Below are 21,678 nucleotides of genomic sequence, written 5' to 3' on the forward strand. Positions count from 1 at the left end.
TCAAAAGTACAGTGTTCATTTTTGGAGAACTTAACTCAGATGCCTAGAAGCTGATGAAAAGACCCTAGATCATGCGAGTGGAAACTTACATTTTTAGTAGTTTGGATAGAATAATCCAGGTATCTTGGACCAAATTCCAAAATCCCCACAGTTTTGATTTTAACTTGGTGTGGAAGCATTAATAACATTAACACCACAATCGCTTTAATGCATCTTTTATTGCCCGTTCATAATGAGCCACTGTCACTGTTGCACAAGTTCAAGATAAGGCCACACTGAATATTAAGAGGGGAGGGGGGGGGAGTGAACAAGGTGCACAGAAAGAAGCAATTCAAACTGCCTGTTAAAATGATCCTTTGATATTTCCATCCGTAACATGCATGTAGAATTCAGAACAATTAACGGAACACTGAAGAGAATTTTTGTAGCTTTTGGTGCTTCAACAATTTTAGATCCCTACAACAAATGACCCTTTAGGTAACAATTACCACACAGGAAGTCAAAGTAATGGTGCAGTGCTCGGCAAACCTGGACAACCAACTGTTACCCAGAAATAAGATTTTAACCTACATGACGCCACACAGCACTTCCCAGACTCTCAGCATAGGGTGCAGAAAAAAAAAAACTAGCATAAAGTGTTTATTCTTTATTTACCGACTAAAAATTCTAAACAGACCATATTATGAATTAGGAGAGGGGTGGGTGGTCAATAATACTCAATCTGCCCATTAAGGCAGAATCCACTCCCTACTTCCTAGAGTGAAGGGATTTCATTCTCTGTGCTGTTATCTTTTTACCATGACAATTCTGACATCAGTGACAGAATAACAGTGTGTGCGCATGTGTGAAAAACATTGGTGAGTGCAAGGCAGAACACTAGCTGACAAAACCTTTAGAAATACACACGCTTTATTGAAGTAAATTGCCTGCAAAGGCAGAATCTCATATCAGGGAGTTTGTACAATGGTTTAAAAAATACATTCTTTTTCTGAATATTATTCTTCGTTATTCTATCCCCCCAGATGACGTCCAGTTATAGCCAATGGAGGAGTGCAACCCCTCTTCCTGCATTTAAGTCTCCCTTCTGGCAGGGATCATATCATGCAAGGGAGAAAACACAAAAAAAATGGGAAAACTATAAAAACACTGTAAATGGATGCAAAGACTTCAGGGAATATGCAGCTGGGCCAGCGCTAGAACTATATATTATACACACACACACACACACACACACAACTGTAGGTCATTTCTTAAATATGTACATAATTGGGGGGTTTAAAAAAGAAATATTCTACTTACTAATGATAGAATCTCACATATTGCTAGTGCCTGACCCTGTATTGATATATTATTTTGCATTATATACAGTGTAAACATAACAGGGCTCAGAACAAGCTTCACGCACTCTAGGGAGATAACCTCAGGCTGTCTTGCTAACACATCCATGACTGATCTAGGCAGGGCTGATAAGAGCACAAGGTTTTGGGGGTGGGTAGAGGGGGTGCTTTTTTTTTTTTTTTTTATAATGGCGTCATGGTCTAATTACTGCTGTTAAGTGACATTGGGCAATGCACCTGTTGACACACTGAAAATAAATGCAGTAGTTTTTAAATAGCTGAAAAAGTGGCAAGTTTGAGCCTCCCCTACCCCATTCCCCACCCAAGGTGTTAAGGTTCAACAGATTCTCATCAAAATTGACTGTTGATGAGAGCAAGCAGTATCAGAACTGAACACTGAGGAACTCCATCATGCGAGCTTAAAGTGCTGACCGTCTCCATAGAGGAGCAGAGGAGGGCTTGGCATAGGTACACTGTAAGGGGGGGGGAGGGGTGTCCAGCAAGTCCTCATTAGCATCAGCAACCTAGTCAACCTGGCAGAAAAATAAAATAAAATAAAAAATAAATCTGACTTACCGCAACGTGCACACAGCACACACAGATACCGAACGCACGGCAACGAGCAAGCCCTCGAGATTAAAAGCACCAGCCCGGGCCCTTCCCTGTCCGTTACGAGTCTTCCTCGACATCCCTGGCTTTCTTGTACATTGGCACGTTCATGCTGTGAAAGGCAGGCACCCAGTGGTTGTCATGGAGGCCCACATTGCAGCCTGGCGTGTCCTTACGGGTGCCGTGGCAGCACATCCAGTAGCCGGGCCCATAGGGCAGTGCCTGGCAGTAGGGCTTGTGGTGCCAGCGGCAGAGGGAGACGTCGCCGCGCCCGTAGCGTTTCTTGCATTGCTTGCAGGGGTCGTCCTTGTAGCGTGGGTCGCACACCCAACGGGAGTCGGCTGGCCGCACGCTGTAGCTCTCGATGATAAACTTGAAGTAGTGGCAGGTGCACTTGAGTGCAGCAAGGGTCTCCGTGGGTAGGAGGCCAAAGATCTTTACTATGATGTGGTGGGGCAAGATGGCCATGTACTGCTGGGGCTCAAGGAGGAGCTGGATCTTGAAACGCATCTCGAGGAACTTGTGCGAGACCATTCGGCGGAGAGGGAAGTGTGAGCGTTCGGGACCGATTGAGTCACCATCGCTCTCAAATTCTACCTCCGCGTCTGCTCTTCCATGGCCCTTTCCCTCAGAGGGGGGTGTCACAAGGTCACACGGGAAGGCTTGGGGGGGCAGCATGTCCCTAGGAGAGGCTTCCTCTCCAGCCGGAGCAAGGGCCAGCTGCTCCAGCGTGGATGGAGGTGGTGTCACGAAAAACAGTCTGCCCGGGAGCGGTTCCTGGCGCTGCCCGAGGCAGGACTCACACTCTACCCTGCTGACCCTGCCATCCCCGAGTCCCGGCACAAGTGCCCCTCCTGCATGGAGTGGATCTGCTGCCGTGGAGCCCATCCTGTGAGCTGTGCTTGGTGGCTCGGTGGATGCGCTGCCAGGTTCCTTCCCGGGGCCCTCGGGACCCCTGTCCCGATTGGGCTGGGCCGTGGGTTCCGGCCGGGCCTCAGTCTCCGCCAGCAACACCCGGCCCACATTCCTCCGTAGGCTGCCACTGCGCTTCAGGCCCCCGGCTTCACGTTCACATTGCTCCTTCAGACACTCAGACTCCAACTTCGCCACCATTTCCTGAACGCGGATGCCCTCCCCCACCTCTGCCCGGTTTTCTGGAGCATTCTGCCCCCCTGGCTGGTCCAGTGGTGGTGGTAAACCTACCCCGGACAGGGGATCGTTGCCAGAGGCGCGCAGGGAGCAGGGTTTGGCACGGCCCACCTGCTGGTCAAAGTAGGCCACAATCTCCACCACAGAAAGGGTCTTGGTCCCCTCCTCGCCATCACCTTCCCGGCACACCGGCTCTTTATGCTCCACACGGCCATTATCCAGAGACTGCAGTTTGGTCATGCTGTTCCGCCGCGCCAGGGTCTGCTGCTTGTCCCGGTCCTGACACCACTTCCTCCGCTTGGCAATAGATCCTTCCACCTCCCAGCAGCCTTTCACCTTCATGACTGTCCGGAAGCTGGGGGCCCCACCCCCGATGGAGGTGGGCTCGCCGGTGCCGTGGCTATACTGCTGTGCTGCATAAACTGCAATCTTCTCCTTGGTGTTGCCAGGCTTGATAACTGCCCAGATGTCCAGGGGCCCCTCGCTGTCCTGCCCGGGGCTGGAGCTCAGCTCGTTCCCCGACACGGGAGAAAGCAGCAGCAAGGAACTGGTGAGCATCTTGACTGAGGAAGCCTTTCCATTCCGGCCGCGTGCACCGCACGAAGATTCCACAGCTGCCTTCGACGTCAATGTGTTGGCACTACTGCTGCAGAGGGTGTTGGGGGAGATTACCCCGAGGGGGCGTCTGCTAACTATGCCACCCCCCAGGGAACACTGCCGACACATGCTGTGATCGGTCCTCTGAGCCCCCTGCTGGCCGACATGAAGGCCTCTTGTGTTCTCATGGCTTGATTCCAGCTGAAGTTCCTTCTTCTGGAACTTGGGGTATGACTTTAGATGCATGCTTGTAAACCTGGGGAATTAAGAGAATGAGAGGCACATAGTCACGATGCTGCTTGAGCAATGTAAAACACACTAAATCTAACCAATTACCTGTTTGTGCATAATTTTATGTATGTAAAAAAAAAAACAAAAAAAAACAAAAAAAGACAATGTCCTCTCAGTCTTTTGTGCACTCGCACACACAGAATGACATTTGGGAAATAGCCCATCTGTGACACACAGCAGGCGCTCCCAGAAAGCCAGAGACAGCCATAGCAGATAAGGCGAAACACACCCCCTGCCTGTTATCTAGCATGCTGCACACTTGGCTCCTAGCACCTTTTCTACGACATGGGAGGGAAACCCCTCTGCCAGCCATTTTCCTGGCATCGTTTCCCCTTAGGAAAACATTTCACTGGATGATGTGGCACTGGTGGACACTTCCTCTTCTCCAGTGAGGTAAAATGAGGTACATTCTGGGCACAATTCCTCTACCTCACCCCACAAGGGGGGGGGGCGGGGGTCAGTAGTTCAGCCTCATCTCATCTACACAAACCATATCAGTGTGTAAATCGAGAGGATACCTTATTCTGCACACAGATTTTTTTTAAACTATGGGATGGAAAGTTTTATACACAGTACAATGTAATATGATCGGTTTAAACCTATATATTGTTTTGCTTGGTCAGAACACATCTTGGCTGGGTATTGAATTCCTGCTGGTTCCTACAGAGGAAAATAGTGTCTGAAAATGTACCGTAGTGTTTAGACATGCAAATGTGCAAGATCCAAGGAAACAGCTGGCTGCAAAATGACACCACATAATAGGAAATAATGAGTGTCAGTTTGCAGTCCAGTATAGCAGCATTATCATCCGAAGCACGATGGGCACAGAGAAGGTCTGTTACAGAGGCTGGCCATTGGAAACAAGGCTCCGTTTTCTGCAGCTGTCAATGAGCAATGGAAGTACTAAGGAGCCGACCCTGCAGGGACTGCGCAGAATTGCTCAGCTGACAGAGGCCCAGGTGCCAGGGACATGATGGGAAGCTGGAGTCCTCGCAGAGCAGTGCTTATAAGGCATTCCTCAGGCCAGTGTATTGGTGTGTGTGTGTGTGTGTGTGTGTGTGTGAAGGGGGCATGTTACTGTAACCAAATCTGGGATGGCATTCGGAGGTTATGGGGTGGGGCCAGCACATATCCTAACACAGCAGGAACAAGGGTGGGGGTACTGGTCAGCATTAACTGCGAGGAGGTGGTCAGACAAGCTTGAGACCACATCTCCATGTGAAGGGACATGTGCCAGCACCGAGCAAAATCAGTTTTTCAGTCAGTCTGCTATTAAATCCAGGACCCCACCCCAGAAAACAATAACCTTAAGGGCCCCACTCAGACAGTTACACCACTACACACAGAGGACTCAGATGCCAATTAGCCTAACTTCGTCTCTTCAGCCTGTGGGAGGAAACCAGTGTCCCCGATAGCACACAGGTTCTTCCTGCAAGAACATGCAAACTGCAGAAACCCAGAACGGAGGTGGAATTCAAATCTCCCAACCCGGAGCAGAGGGAGGCACAGCACAAACCTCAAGGCAGCGTGCTGCTCAGAAGCTACCCACCCTCAATCCTAGGTAACACTAGGATTCCAGGAATAGAAGATATTTAAGCTGTAGCACAAGCTTATCATGGTTTCGGCCCCCTTATAAATTAAAATAACACACCCGTAGGGAGACACGTATGGGGCTACTCAACAACTATAGCCATGATGCAATCAGTCATCTCTGCAGTTTACTGCAAGGAGAGGCAGGCTGGCAGTTATGACAGGCTTGTAAATCCATGACTCACCCATCCCCTTCCCCAGGGACAGGGTACCAACCAGAAATAACACATCAAGACCAGTCTCTCTTTGAAGATCCTGTCTGTCAGTAACACGGACAACGATCCAAAATGTTTACTTTGAAGGTGCACTTGTAAGCAAACTACAAAATCAGGCCACAGCCTCAGATGGATGGATATAAAATCTCTATCCTGCTGGTAAACAAGACATTACGAAAAAGTGTAGAGATGAGCACTTTGTGTAACAATGTATTAATCTCTCTCTCACACTCACACACACACACACACACACACACACACACACACACACACACACACACACACACACACACACCTCTATCGTCTTCCGCCCCACAGACCCAAAGGATAAAGAATTCCAACCATGTTGGCAGACGGCAAGCTCTCATGAGCAAACAAAGCCAAAAGGATGGGCCAGCATTTCCTGAGCTCACCTCGAACCCTGCTTGCTACTTCTGAGTGCAGAGCTACGCATAAGCAAGGGACGAGGCCTTTCATGCCATAACCAAGAGTGTGGGAGGCAGATTTAAATTAAACAGAAAGCATGCATGTGGGCGAGAGTGCTTCAACAGCTAAATGTGCCAGAATGGAAGCAGATCTGCACTGTTGTGATGCATGTCCATCTTTCCAAATGCCCTGACTGGGCATGCAAAGGCAATGCAGAACTGTCCTCAGTATAATTACACAACCTACACCAGCAAAACGTTTTTTCATATCAACTCATTCCCATTTATGTACACAGAGAAATACAGGTTCTGGGCATATGCTAAGAAAATGAACCACAAATGGAGGTAGTAAAGGATGCAGCCACCACAGACAGATAGCCTCAATATTTCCAGGTCCACAACTCCACACAGTGACTAAAAACAGCCTTGCCAAAGCTTAGGCCAATGAGCAGCAGACAGCTGCCACCTGAAACCAAGGCGAGTCTCTGGTGAAGGTCACTGCAAAGACACCCTGCAGAGGAGCACCAACACGCATGTTAGAGAGCTGACAGCGGGCTCAGGGGCTGATTATGAGGTCTACAGGGTTTCGGTCAGTGTGCAGTGTGCAGTGTGCAGTCACACAGGCCATCACTGAGCAGAGACTTCACTGCTTCAGCGCTGTCCATTTTAAGTGCAAGGTACCACTACGGCCTGCTGAAACGCTCATCGCTGTCAGCCGACCATTTTCTAGGGGGAGACGCAGCAACGGGACTGCAGAGGAACAAGATGGTGGGCCGAGTCACATCATCTGAAAAGGTCACACCCATCCGGCTCCACTTCAAATCAGCGGAACGCGTCGTCTTAACGGGTCCAGCGTGAGGGTGACTCACTGTTAGATGGGCCTGCCCGAAGGACAGCACAAAGGGGCTTTAGCAGCTGTACCAGGACCCCACTGGAGCCCAGACCATGTGCCTGGCTCTGCCTGCATCCCTACTGCAGCTTGTGGGCAGTGTGGTCTAACTGCTGCAGGCGTTTTCAATGAAACAGTCTGCTTTCACTGAACCACTTAAGCTAGTGGGTAGTGCAATTTGGGGGGGGGGGGGGGGGTGGAACAGCCCCCAGCACTGACCAACGTTTCTAAAGCTGTAAATAACTTTCAGAGCACTTCCAGACATGCTGGACGTTTGAGTGCCTCTTGACTGGAAATTGTTCCTGGAAACTGTCCCAGTTTTTCCTTTCAACACAAACACAACAAAGATGGAATTCATTATGACCTCACTAATCTCACCATCCATGAGATTTTTGGGATGCTGATATTTGGAAGTCATTTCTTATGACAGCTTGCCATATTGGCATTAAAAAATTCCAGCAGTTAAATCCATGTCAGGGCTTTTTGGAACAAAATCGCCACTTCAGCCTACCTATGTTGATTATTGAAATAATTTGGGAGAAAACAGACATGGAATTTAATGAATTCTCAATGAAAAATACAGACCAATTCAAGAATACCACCAGCAGTAGAACTGCAAGTAGGTTTTTTTTAATACACAAAGAAATTGTATTCACTTAAGTACTATCGTATGTAAAAATGAATATGCGTGATATCAGGAAGAGAACTGAATTTTGTGGGTGGAGAGGGTGTTTACCTCCAGGCTGGCTGCAGGGTGGAGGGCAGTTTCCGTGGTTCCCTGTAGGGGGCAGCTCTGTAGGAAGTCATTATTAATTCACATCTCCAAGGCACTTGGCTCCTCCCTCCAGTGTAACACACTCTTTGCTCAGGCCAGGATCAGGGCAGTTCAGGTATCAGGTTTCCACTGTGAGGAAAGGGGGGCATTAGATATGTCAATGTCGTTGCCAAAACATCAGGCGAAGCACGCAACAGGGTGACAACCATTACAACACATTAGAGAGAACACAAAATGTGACATTTACCGAGTGAAAGCAGCACACATCTATACCACAATAAAAAGGGATCACTGTTCAAAGAATTTCTCTAAAATGACACTGCACATGAAAAACATAACATGTCTGTTCCCAATTTTACTACTTACTGAAACTGCAAAAGGAACACAAATATTTCCACTGCAGTACACAACCTGAAGCTTCTGCTTAGAGGATGCATCCCAAGTTTGAATGCCCTGCATCCCACACTGTTTTGTGCCCCAAGTGGTTCTTGGTACAGCCTGTTTGCTGCAGCATAGCGACAGCACAGCCAGAATGTCTCACTAAATGACAAGTCAGAGTCAGACTGGGCAACAGGCTAAATGAAACTGGCAGGTTATGAAAACATACAAATAATTTGTTCAGCATTAACACAGAGAAATTTAAAAGTTAAGCAAATTAGAATATATAGGCCTAAATGAATTATGGATATTCTCAATCTTGAGTGTTAACATTGCAGAATGAATGATCAGAGCTGCAGCAAAACAGTGCATGCATTTCAAGCAGAAATTTCAGATGCACCATTTCCCCCCTCAGTCCAAAAAGAGCAGGCCTCCACCTGTCAGTCCCCTACACTGCTGCCTAGTGACAGCCCATCTGCTGTTGGAAAGCTGATTTTGCCATCAAAAAAAAAAGGAAAAAAAACGCAACACTAAACAGAAAGGCATCATGGCCAAAAATACATATAGAGATCCCAGCTGCATGATTAGCTGCGCAAGGTCAACTACCACACTGCATATTGCAGTACTTGGCCATTAAAAGCAGACATACATATTACTGCTTCTATAATCCATGTTTGGCTGTGTAGCGCTGACTTGGGTCTGCTTACATCCCAACACATAGATGGAGGGGAAACATGTGCCTCCCCGCTACCTGAGCAGCTCCTCTTCCCCTCTTACATAATCCACAGCCTACTTTAATAACAAGAACAGCATGTTTCCACTGAACTCCAGTTTCAGAGCTCGCTAAAGGACCTAGATGCCTAGCACCATACTGGCATCTACTGCTGTGAAGACAAAGTCAATATTTTGTGGACAGCACACAGAAATTAAGCTCTCAAATAAGCACAAATTTAGGTCTCTTTCCACTGCAAGTTTCCCTACTTACTAGGAATATCATGATTATTGAAACTTTTTCCATCAACACTGTACAAGACATTCACTGTCATAGCTTTACAGAAGGGCAAGACACAGACGCACGAGTGGGATGTGGCAAACTGAACACTAGGCTTATATTATTTCACCAAAAATGTGCCTAGAGGTTAGCTGGGCTCCCCCACTGTTGATTGACCTGAAGAAAGAGGAGACCAATGTAAAGCAGGACTGTAATGTTTGTTGTGTGCCATTCTGTGCATAATTTTCAGTTTGGCATGCATGATAAAAAAACTAATACAATTGACAAGAGTGGAACCTAAACTAACAAGTATATATTCAACAAGGAAAACGTCACGCTAACTGCAGCTGTGAGTTGAGTACACTAGGGATGGTAACAGTCACTCACAAATAAGCAGTTTGAGAACATTTCGGTTTCCCAATAAATTACACCATTACCAGAGAGAGTACGTGATAAGACCAAGACTGCCTGTCAGCTATGTTGTTGGAAACACATCCAACATGCTACCTGATCTGAGATGATCATCTGATTGCGTGTATGACCAGAGCAAGTTAGTCTCCCTATGGCATTTAAGGCACTTTTGTAAGAAAGTGGGAAAAAAAAGGCTATATAGATGCGCTTATTGCTACGTATATGCGATCATACTCAGCAGCAGAGATTGAGAGCATTATGAGAGTAATGCAGTTATATTCTGATTAAGTTTTAGAAATGTATGTTTATAAAATCCAAATAACCATCTGTTAGGTTATGTTAGACACATTGACAGATGCATTGCCTTTGGTTGACATCTGTTCTTATCTTTGTGTATATAATACATTTCAAAATAAATTGTTTCTCGCTGTACCGAAATGTGAACCAAAAAGCACGGTTCATACCAAACCATGAATCTGTGGACCATTACACCCCTAATGCAGAGTTAATTCCATGAGTCACTGTACTGCTACACACCTGAAAAGCTGAACTTCCAGCAGGTGTGACACTCTTGTAGGAGGAATCAGGCCCTCCGCGATAATATAAAAGACTGCAATATAGAGTCAATGGCACTGAAGTTCACCAACTTGCAGATACTAAAACTGAACAAAAAAGGACAAAAAGCCCTTTGCGACAACTAGGACTTCATCCTGCTGACTATTGAACAACCCAGAGCAGATATGAAGGGTGAAACACAAGCATTGGCAAGCAGTGGAATGGAGATCATGTCAGGCAAAAACACAAGCATCCCTTTACTCCCGTTCCCTCTCTGAAGACAATAAGGCAGCCAGGTCAGCCATGAAGTACAGAGGCTGGACATTTGGGCTAGCAGGGTTATTTTGTGAGCCTGGACTACAAGTTGGACTGGTGTGCCAAACAGACAGGCCCCAATGTAAGCCATCCTCCCCATCCCAAAACACTGGATATAATAGCTAGTACTCTTACATGCACACTAAGGAAATCGAATTATTGTGTTAGTCCGACTAAAACCGGACTTTTAAAAGTACATATAAACATGTTGGTCTGACTGAAACTGTACTAAATTGAATGTCTTGTAGTTGGACTAAGACACCCAGATAATGCAATTGGAAGTTGATTTACTCCTGCATGTTTATGGTCAATCGAACTAAACTGGTCTAGGTACTCTGCGGATGCTCCACAGTTTCCCCCGCTGGGCTTTGACCCGGAAGTAACAAGAAGCTGGTACACAGTAGAAGCTTGGAGAATAGCAGAGGACAGGACAAAATGTATTAGTACAAACAGCGGATGTTATGCACATCCAGTTCTTACATCGCTAGTCAGCTAGTTCAACACCAGGCTTTTTCTTACCTTCAATTTTGTCTTGATATTATAGCACGGGGAGTTTGTCTCACTAAAACATTTTTACTCTGTCAAAGGGGAAAAAAAAACTCAGCAAGTTTCACAATTTTAATGATTATTCCTTTTCAAGATTATCTAGTATATATATGTTTGGAAAAAAAAATCAGTTTAAAAAGTTTACCTCTGCTGCTTTTGCATGACCATTGCATGCATTCTGAGATAATCATTTTCATCCTTGCTATTAAATTACTCCTAGATGGGTTCAGAAGAAATTTGTTGAGCTCCTTTTTTGCTTCAGAAATACCCTGGTATTTATTACAACAAAATCACATGGCGATATATGAAAAATTTCCAATACTGTGCTGGCATAGTGAACTACACAAAACACTATTTCCTTTTATGCAATGCTGATCTTGTATCTGTTTTTACCGACCAAATCGCAATTAAAGCTTGTGTCACTAAATTTGTCCAGGCGTCCATTATTATTGATTTTTTTTTTTTTTTTTTTTTTTTTTAAAACGTCTGACATAATAGGTCACCCGGAAAAAGCCCAATACTAACAAACAGAAAGGAGCCATATCGCCACTTATTGCAGCGGAGTCAGACATACTTCAGTCAATAAATCGACTCCCTTCCCGTGCATGTATACTGGGACAAGGACCATAGTCCAATTAAACTGCCAAGACTAACTAAAACTGTAGCTCGACTTAGTACGTTTACATACACAGCTAAGAATTTCTCTAATCAAGCCAACCAGAAACTGAGCTGTTAATCATCCACACTACAGCATGGCATACATACCCCTTAAACGTGCCACTACATCCTGAAACCATATGAGTTTTCTTACGGGTTTCCATGAAATGCAGCACTGTATGGGCTCCATGCACATACATCTGCCTCCTTCCTGCAACCAATTGAGGACAAACCCAGACAGACACCTTGAAGGTTTCAACTCAGCAGCTGCTACCAACTGCCTAAGGGAGCTTTGCTTCCCTGCTTAGACACCCACACCAACCAGGAAGGAATAAAAAGGAAGCATGTCTTGCAGCTGGCCAATAAACAGCCAGGGTCCTCACATGCCTATATATGGCAGAGATAATCAATAGCAACCTCTGCTGCTCTGTGAGGCACTGAAATCTCCTGGAGCACCAATCTAGCACACCACCTGCTACAGAGGTCAGAACTACATAAGACAGAATGAGGGGGACTGCTGTGCCTCAGAGTAGTGTCGTAACATTATAAATGTTTAGGTTAGAGGTCCACCAATCCAATATTCGTGATCAGTAATTAGATGGATCAGGTATCAGTCATAGGTGATCAACCCATGTCCGATATTTTGTTTTCAGCAGTCTGTAAAAAGATAGCTCCTATTTCTTGCATAAATCGATTTAACAAATCAATCACACGTCAGCTCTTTCTTATTTCACGTTTTCACGGCATTCAAGTTAAACACTAATGCTACCATTCAGTCTCTTTCCTACTCAGTCAATGCAATCGCATTGATTTCTGCATCATATGCATATCCTTTTCAGCAGAAGGGACGCAAGAACTTCACATAAAAGGGTGACAAAATGAGACTTGCATGCTTGCAGTGATGCAACACGTCTGTAATCTAGAAGCATTTTATGCTTGAGACAACTAGTACCAGAGCAATCTTTGTAAAAACAAAAGTTTTGAGAGGTGGAAGTAGCATAAAAACCTACTAGGGGAAAGCGCACGCAATTGCACGAAGAAAAAAAAAACTAAGGGGATCGTGCTACAAAACCTCCGAAAATGCCTGACATTTCCAGCCAATACGGGTTCATTCTTTGCAACAGAAAAGGGCGGTGCTAGCAAGGGGGGAGGGGCCACAAACAATATCTGGGCTAAAATTCATCTTGGACTAAGGGAGGTATTTAAAATTTGGTAGCCTAGATCGGTTTCCAAAGGTGCAGACTTGCCCAGCTAATCCAATCAACATAGGAATGCCAGAAGGGTGACAGAGCTCTATGTCAAAATCAGAACATTTACAAGCACCCGAAAACAAGTCATGACATCAAACCTACCCTCCTACCAGGGAAGGCCAAGCTACTATGCCACCAGTAAAAAGCAACTAAGTTTTCCTCCCTCAGTCTTATTAGCAGAGCACAAATTTCACATACATGCTAAGTACTTGGACAATGAGGATTCTGATTTAAAAACCATTCAGTAGCCCATTTCAACCCCACCCCCCCACCCCCCACACACAGAAAATACCCTCTGGCTCTGAAACTCAAGGACAGAGGGACTAGCCTTACTTGGCAGTAGGCATTACTACACTGGACACACATGATTCTCAATTACAAACAGCCTGTATACAGTAATGCTTACAATGCATTTAAGGTTGTTGATCAACCTCAGATGGTAAAGGTACACAATCATGTCAGTGCAGATGTAAAAGGACACCATAGAGGCCACAGAAACACTCGTTGAGTGTCACTTCTACACTAGCTAGTGGTAATTTCACCAGTCAAATAGCAGGGAATGAGCAAGAGGCCCTTCAAGTTTTGGAGCCCAGACCAAATTAAGGTTATACTATGACTACTAAAATCAGTAGAACATGTTCTCATCTTTCACATAATGCACCAACCTTCAAACAGCAGCCTGGGGGAGGGCACACCTAGTATGTTTTCCTACCACAATCAGCATTCGGGGTTTACAAGCAGCATGAAAATAAAGTGACAAGCACAAACCTGGCATTACACCTTACACTCTCCGCACAGCACACATAAATCACATTCTATAGCTTTTTGAGTCTTACAATAAACCATTTAGTCCCATTTCAGTAAAAATTCAGATAAGTATTAAAAAAAGAAATCAAAATCTCACACGGTTGTCTAAAATTCTATGAAACTGAAGATACGGAACAAATTAACCGCCCAACCAATTTAATGAAGCACTGCAAACATCAAGCCTACCGGCCAACAGCCATTGCTTCTACAATAGGCCTATCACCAAAACACTGACAAAAATAATTTAAAATAAAAAACATTAAGGAGTACTGGTGAGAAAGAAGCCAGGTTTTTGCACACCGCAAAATGTCTCGCAATGAAACCACTCTTACCCCAACCCATTAAGCAATTGCCTACCAGTGAAAGTAAAGATAATTTCCAGCTTGACAGACATCTGATTGTATCATTGATACGTGCTTGTACAGATGCCTGCATGGAACTTAAGGACCAAATCAGGCACAAAAAAAACCAACACCCCCAAACTGAAGTGCACCTCCCATACTTGTACAAGTACAGCTGTCATGATAATGACATTTTAGTTGACGATTGACATATAAATAATTGAGATTCACAGTTTGTCTTTCATAACACTATTATAGTGTTAGCCTAAAAAGTTTAGTAATATGCAAGCACTTTATTTACTAATTAGCATAGCATGGATCATAAATAAATAGTATGTTTACCTTATACTTTGTTAAAAAACAACAAAACAAAAACAAATGACAAATAAGAAGCTAAATGCCTCAAGATAATCAGTTGGTGTTGACCACCTGCCTGATTTGTACTTCCCACCTCTGCATATGCACAACATTTGAGCATGCGTACACTGCACAACATTTCCTGGCACCACCTGATCCGTTCATACTGCCATTTCATGGCAAACCACATTGTCTAAACCTGCAACAAACTAAGCTGGATAACTTGCCAAAATTAAGGTAGTCTAAATGTAAGTGAACAAAGAAAGTCCAAACTCTGGCTACCTTATCCAGCTAAGCAAGAAATCCAGCTTTGTGAATTAAGATAGAGGGCCCTGGTGTTCATGTATCCGCTGACTGAAAGAAATCTGTTTTCTTTGCTTGTTATTTTAAGCATTCACCCTAGTCATCCATTTCCAGTTTTTGGATCAACGCTTATCTAAACAGTGTTGGGATGATCACTTTTGAAATGTAATAGGTTACACATTACTAGTTACCATGTTAAAATGTAATTAGTAATGAAACCATTTTGATTACTTTATCAAAGCAATGTAACGCTACATTTGGCTACTTTTTTTTAGTACTATTCTAACAAATGTTTCAAAGTGAGCAATAAAGCTGAAAAGTCCCAACAATTTTTCTGACCAGCGTTGTCTGGAAATATGCCAAAAAGGACATTTCTACATGATGAAAAGATGCCAAGCAACAAAAAGAAAAGAATGAAAAGAATATTTGGACGTATCCCCTTTGTAATCACCAGCATCTAATTTAGTGACATTTTTTGTTCAATGTAACAGATTACATTCATTCTGTAATTTAACTACATTAAACGCTAGTTACTCCCCACTACTGTACCTAAATATCCTATATCTGAAATAGAAATATAAACTAATATCAGATGAAATGCATATTTTGCATTTGCTTCAGCCATATTTACACACTCCAAATCAAAAACAAGGAGAAAACATTTCTCTAGTTGTTTGTCCAGTTGGCATAATCTATTGAGTTTGTTGCACCATAAATAGTGGCAGCTGTCAGGGACAGTCACCCCATCGCAACTGGGGTACCTAACAATACAAGTGCAGGTGCTATGCAGAGTTTTATTAAACAGAGAACACAAGGAATCTAAAATCAGAATATTCCATTTTGGGCTGGTGGAGACCACTCACAAACAGTCCGCAAAATGAACCCGATGTCATGTAAAGAAATATTAATGGATCGGGCAGGGCTGTAAAAGTGTCATAAAAAAAAGTCAGCTCAAATCGAGATCAGGCGATTATGTAATAACTGCGAGAGGCCTACATACAAAAGCATCGCATTCAGCAACTCACAATTTCAAGCTTCATGTTCATAAGGGATGATTTCAGAACACCAAAGATCATGACTACACTATAATACAGCAAATTAACATGTTTAAGGCCATAAACAGCAATAAATGGACTTTGGAGGTGGAACTCGGAATTTTTTTTTACTGTGCTTCTTGGGACAGGTTCCGGCTTCTCTACAACATTATAACAGGTAAGCAGTGTGAAGATTAAGTGGACTAATGCACAAATACCTGTCCGCAGAACAAAGGGACTTGGCAAATGAAAACAGGCAGGATACACTCTGATGGTTCCTCAAAGCCCAACTATGGAGAAGCCGGCCCAAGTCAATGAGTACATGCAACACCCAAGTAAAGGGCCATTGTGCCATCTCACACCGAGGGCCATTACGCATTCTGACCAATGAAAAAAAAGCCATTTATGCCCCCTCCCCAGCATGCAAACTGAATGACAGATTCTACACCCGGGATGAGAAGTTTCACACCTACATGATAATTGCTCCTTCGATGATGTGGATGGAGCATAAGAATGGCTGCATATCCTGCTACACAAAACTAATGGATACTGAAAGGAACAGCAAAGGCAGTTTAGTAAGGAGCCAAGGCCACCGGCATGTGAAAGAAACAGAGAAATGGAGAAATTAAGCTTAAGACAGAGGCCCAGCTCTTTGAAAGGTCCCCCTGTTGAGTCGCGAGAAACCAAAACAACTTTCCACTGCGCTTTAAACTGTCTGAACTAACACCTGGTAGCCAGAGTAGTCACCTTCTCCAATCTCCTTTTCCACATCATTTAAGTTTGCATAACAGCTTTTCTGTAATTTGTAGGGAGCCATAAACAGCAAGTAAGAACCAGACCATCCACAAATAAAGTTATTAATTGTCCCTTTATAAGGCTGCCTAGTGACGTGACTAGTCTAATGGTTCTAATTCAACAAGGGACTAAAAAAATATTAGCACAGGGGCCAAGGTTTATTTTGTCTTCTCCTCAAGCAGACTGAAACCACACAGAACACACCTAAGGACTACACACCTCTCTGTACTTTCCGCAGTGAGTAGTGAAACAAAAGGGATTTATTTGCCTAGAACAGGAAGAGTAAGGCCAGAAGTGCAATAAAGATATGAGGATAGTACAGAAGCCAATCAATTGATGGCTGAAAGCACAGTAGATAAGATTAAAAGTACTATGCTGATGGTCAGTATCGTGAAGAAATACAAACAAGACGCGTTCCCAGCTTGTTATGAAATCTGCAGTTCAGGTGAGTTTCAGACACATCCACAATTCAGACACCAGCTAGGCAGAATTCTGTTTGCAAATCACTGGATAACCTAGATTAGGGGTTCCCAACCCCTGGTCCATGAACCAGTATTCTATAGCCAGTATTCCATGGGGCTGCAGAATGAACATAAGAACTATACAAACGAGAGGAGGCCATTCGGCCCATCAAGCTCGCTTGGGGAGAACTTAACTAATAGCTCAGAGTTGTTAAAATCTTATCTAGCTCTGATTTAAAGGAACCCAAGGATTCAGCTTGCACTACGTTATCAGGAAGACTATTCCATACTCTGATTACACGCTGTGTAAAGAAGTGCTTCCTTAAATCCAGTTTGAAATGTTCTCCCGCTAATTTCCACCTATGGCCACGAGTTCTTGTATTTGAACTAATGCTGAAGTAACTATTTGGTTGAACAGCATCCAAACCTGTTAGAATCTTATAGACCTGGATCATGTCCCCCCTCAGTCTCCTTTGCTTGAGGCTGAACAGATTTAGCTCAACTAACCTTTCCTCGTATGACATTCCTCTAAGACCAGGAATCATTCTTGTGGCTCTATGCTGCACCTTTTCTAAGGCCGCAATGTCCTGTTTAAAATATGGTGACCAAACCTGCACACAATACTCTAGGTGAGGTCTCACCGAGGAATTGTATAATCTTAGCATTACCTCCCTTGACTTAAACTCCACATACCTGAAGATATACCCCAACATATTATTGGCCTTTTTTATTGCTTCCCCACACTGGCGAGAATGGGACATGGAAGCATCAACATACACACCAAGGTCTTTCTCATAATCAGCTACCTTTATTTCAGTAGGTCCCATAAAATACCTGTACTTTATATTTCTGCTCCCTACATGGAGTACCTTACATTTGTCTATGTTAAATTTCATCTGCCAGGTATTGGCCCAGTCACTAATTAAATCAAGATCCCGCTGTAGCTGCTGAGCCGCTAGTTCATTGTCTGCTACACCACCCACCTTGGTGTCATCTGCAAATTTCACCAGTTTACTGTATATATTTGTGTCTATATCATTTATGTAAATTAGGAACAATAGTGGTCCTAAAATTGAACCCGGCGGTACCCCACTATGAACACAGGCCCACTGTGACATTGTGCCTCTTATAACTACTCGCTGCACGATGCTGAGGGTTTTGCAGAGGGGGCAGTACATTTATAAAAATAAGCTATATTTTCAAATTTTCAACCCATCACATTCATGTCATGTTTGTATCTGAAAAATTTGGAAACTATTAACCTTATGAAATCCATCAGCATCTCTCCCCTAAACATTTTACCAGTCTGAGAATTTTTTCTAAGTCAAACCAGTCTGCAAACATCAAAAGGTGTGGAACCCCTAGCCTAGACAGAACGTTGATTTTTTGGCACACCTGTCAACCGAGGCCTCTGCCAGAGGGCAAGACCCTGCTGCCTGTACATGACTCCAGACAAACTGCACCATTGTGCAGAACTTGGGAAGAGGGCACCTGTTGAATGCATCATCACTGCAATTTGAAAAACAGGGGGTGGGGGAGACCCTGCACTACAACTAGACAATCTGAAGACAGGGCCTCATAAAGACCAGAAAGGAACGGGATGACATCATCCATACAGCAGGCATACAAGTATGTCTATTGTTGGTTTGCTGCAGCATCCACCACCTGGGAACATTTGCTCCAGAACACATCCCCCCTTCACAATTAGAAAAGCACGACTACATACTCTATGCCAGTGGTGAGATCAGCACCTTATGAGAACAGTAAACAAATAGCTGTAGCTCCATGAATCATGCAGACATTTCACCAGCTTCACCCTGCAATGTGACTGAGACAGGGACATCTATTCGGTAAGAAACTAGTAGTGCCATGCGGTAACCACTGCCCCCCCCCCCCCCCCGAAAATATAAAAAGGCAAAGATGAAAATAAAATTGGTAAGACAGTGCCTCAAAAAGTCAAAGATACATTCCATAACCGGCCTTTGCATTGATGAGCAAATAACCTAAGACCACTCAATTCAGCAAAATGCAACACCTTTCTACTGATAAGTGCCAAACGAATCCTCTTTCCACACTTGAGTGATTCCTGAAGCCTTCCTCTGACAGACTTGTTAAATATTGCCCAGGCTTGAGTTCAAAGTTTGTCTGGGAAATGGGCTTTGTACCTATCTTGAGTGCAATAACCGTTACAAGACTGCAGCAAGCAGATGTTTACATTTACAAAACAGCTGCCTCACAGTGAGATAAGGGGTTAACCTGAGGAAGACCAACAAGACACCTGGAGACCAGACAAAGCACAGCAGAGCAGGTAGATAAGTCAGGCCAAAACATGTCTGTAGACACCATCCATTAAATTAAAAAATATGTGTCATCAGTCAACCACGCCATAAAAAACGTAGATCATTTGGTCATTTCAACGGCTGTCCACACCCCATCTAATAATGAGTTAAATTACTAGTCATCCAAGACAATAAAAAGCTTTCGCCTTGAAAATAACCTATGATCTATCACTGCAATCAGGTACTATATAGAGTTCACAAGTTCATTAATAAAGGACAGTTAGCCAAACTGAACAATGTCTCACACCCGATTTTGCACCATAATGGCTAGTTATGGGGCTTTTAAAGCACCCTTCGTTGCGTCGCAATATTGGAATCCCACCTGACTTCAAAATAATCTTACCCATGTCTCATACGTCCATTTCAAAACGGATGCACAAAACACTGAACTTGGCGGAGAGCTGCTACAGGAGCTAGTCACACGAATTTTAAAACGAATTTATACAACTGTGTTTTAAAATAAAACACCTTCTTTCTTTTTTAATAACAAACCCGCTAGTTACAACTGTTAGTCACCTAAACTGGACCCCAGACTTGCTGAGCAGAAAGGACGCCTCCAGTATCACCGCAGCGCCAGAGAAACGCAAGCTATGAAAGCGCCCCGAAACACACCTAGCTGTATGTTGTAACAGGCACGGTGCGGCTGTCACGATAAAGCGTACACTACATTTACTGCTGAAAAAGGAAACATATTTCTTTAAACAATAAAAAAAGAAAGGCACCTCCGTTTTCCCCGACGTGGCTTTTCTCGACTTCTCCCGTCAGAAACATAGGAGCTAGGTGCACACCTAGTTAGCACTGGCTAACCAGCCAACGACGACTCTCAAAGCGTTTTAAACCCCGAAACACGCACACTAAATGGATGTCAGCGACGAAATCGCAAAGTATATACAAAAACCTTAATGGAAAGGGAAAACAAGCATACCATATAAACCTCAGTTCTAGCTGACCCGCAGGGGAAAGAAGTCGGAAATGGACGGTTTCGGTGCCACCAGCTGCGGTTTCCAAGCCCAGCAAAAACGTCCTGTCTTCTGACTAGTCGAACGTGTTCCGGAACGTCGCCATGGTCTGCACTTTTCATAAAAATGCCAAAACGTATTAAGAACTGAATGTTATCGTTTCGCGCTGGTTATTTAACCTCGTCCACGGAGTAATCCTCCAATACCCCCAACTGCTCTCTACATCGCGAAGTGAACTACGTATCGCCACTTCATATAGCACGCAGCGTTCTGACGTCCTTTGTCGGGAACGCGCACGTACAGCACGAATGGAGACGTGGGGTCGAGTAGCTTGCTGTCTGTCAACCAAAAGAGTTAATTTCCAAGAAGTATTCATTCTGTTCATTTGTTCGTTTATTTGTCGCTTCTGGCACGCTGTTCCAATTCAGTGATACTGAGCTAATAAATACAACACATTTAATTATTACTGAAGTTCACCGAATTCGTTAGAATTCACTTGCCACCTATCATCTGTATATTAAAATATGCAGATAATAGCAACTTTACCTATTGTTGCAAACACTGGCGCTTCAATATATACTTTCAATTTTTTAGAACAAAATTTTGGAAGAAAAAAGATATAAAAATACATGTATTCATCGTAAAACAAATGGATTGCCTGTGGCGTTCATAATGAATATTATTTGTTTTCGTAAAAACACATTTTACTCCAGCAGATAAAATCCGAAAGGCATGCACACATGGGCATCATTAGTTGACAACACACGTTTGTCTCTAAATACACCGAGTAGTCCAGTGACCTGCGTTTACGGAGTTTACACGTGCTCTGTGCGCAGCAACACCGGTATTTCAATAATTTATCCCCGACGTCTCGAGTTTCTCTCAGAAATATCATCTACTCTTTCCATCGTTAAAAATACATGGATGACCTGCCAAGAGATACTTTGCATCGCGTCCTTCTCTTGACTTGGATGTCAGAGAAATATCCCACCCCAGTTTGTGCAGAGAAATGTGATGCTGCACATTTGCAATGATTTTCCTCTATTGTAAGGAATTACCTGTTTGCAGTAAGAGGCCCTTATCGTAGTATCAGGGCAGCCTTGAACGTTTGTGAAGGTCAAATTTTAAATACATTCTATATAGTTTTTCTCATTTATGTTAACAAACTTAACCCTTTTGTATGCCTTTTATCTCTGGTGTACTTATGCTGCACAGGCCATTGCTCGGCTGCGCTATCCAGGTCATGGTGTAGGACATCTATTTCCCCAGGTGAGAGGAAGTGAGACATGCAGAATGTAGGAT

General features: G+C 43.9%; 1 protein-coding gene across 7 annotated transcripts; it reads right to left on the reverse strand.

Annotated features, from left to right (window-relative positions):
* Window positions 1-199: 199 nt before the first annotated feature.
* fbxo34 (F-box protein 34) lies at window positions 200-20,645 on the reverse strand. 7 transcript variants are annotated; one of them, XM_023798757.2, is made up of 5 exons: window positions 11,885-12,052; window positions 11,219-11,289; window positions 11,047-11,105; window positions 7,839-8,006; window positions 200-3,948 (listed from the first exon to the last, which is right to left on the reverse strand). In XM_023798757.2, the coding sequence occupies exons 4-5, from the start codon at window positions 7,907-7,909 to the stop codon at window positions 2,007-2,009; spliced, it is 2,013 nt and encodes a 670-aa protein (XP_023654525.2). In that variant the 5' UTR covers window positions 7,910-8,006; window positions 11,047-11,105; window positions 11,219-11,289; window positions 11,885-12,052; the 3' UTR covers window positions 200-2,006. The 7 variants fall into 7 exon arrangements, with proteins under 7 accessions (XP_023654525.2, XP_023654523.2, XP_023654528.2 ...); XM_023798755.2 differs by having other exon boundaries at window positions 11,839-12,052; XM_023798760.2 differs by lacking the exon at window positions 11,219-11,289.
* Window positions 20,646-21,678: the final 1,033 nt, after the last annotated feature.

This window comes from Paramormyrops kingsleyae, chromosome 14 (genome assembly GCF_048594095.1).
Source record: "Paramormyrops kingsleyae isolate MSU_618 chromosome 14, PKINGS_0.4, whole genome shotgun sequence".
NCBI lineage: Eukaryota > Metazoa > Chordata > Actinopteri > Osteoglossiformes > Mormyridae > Paramormyrops > Paramormyrops kingsleyae.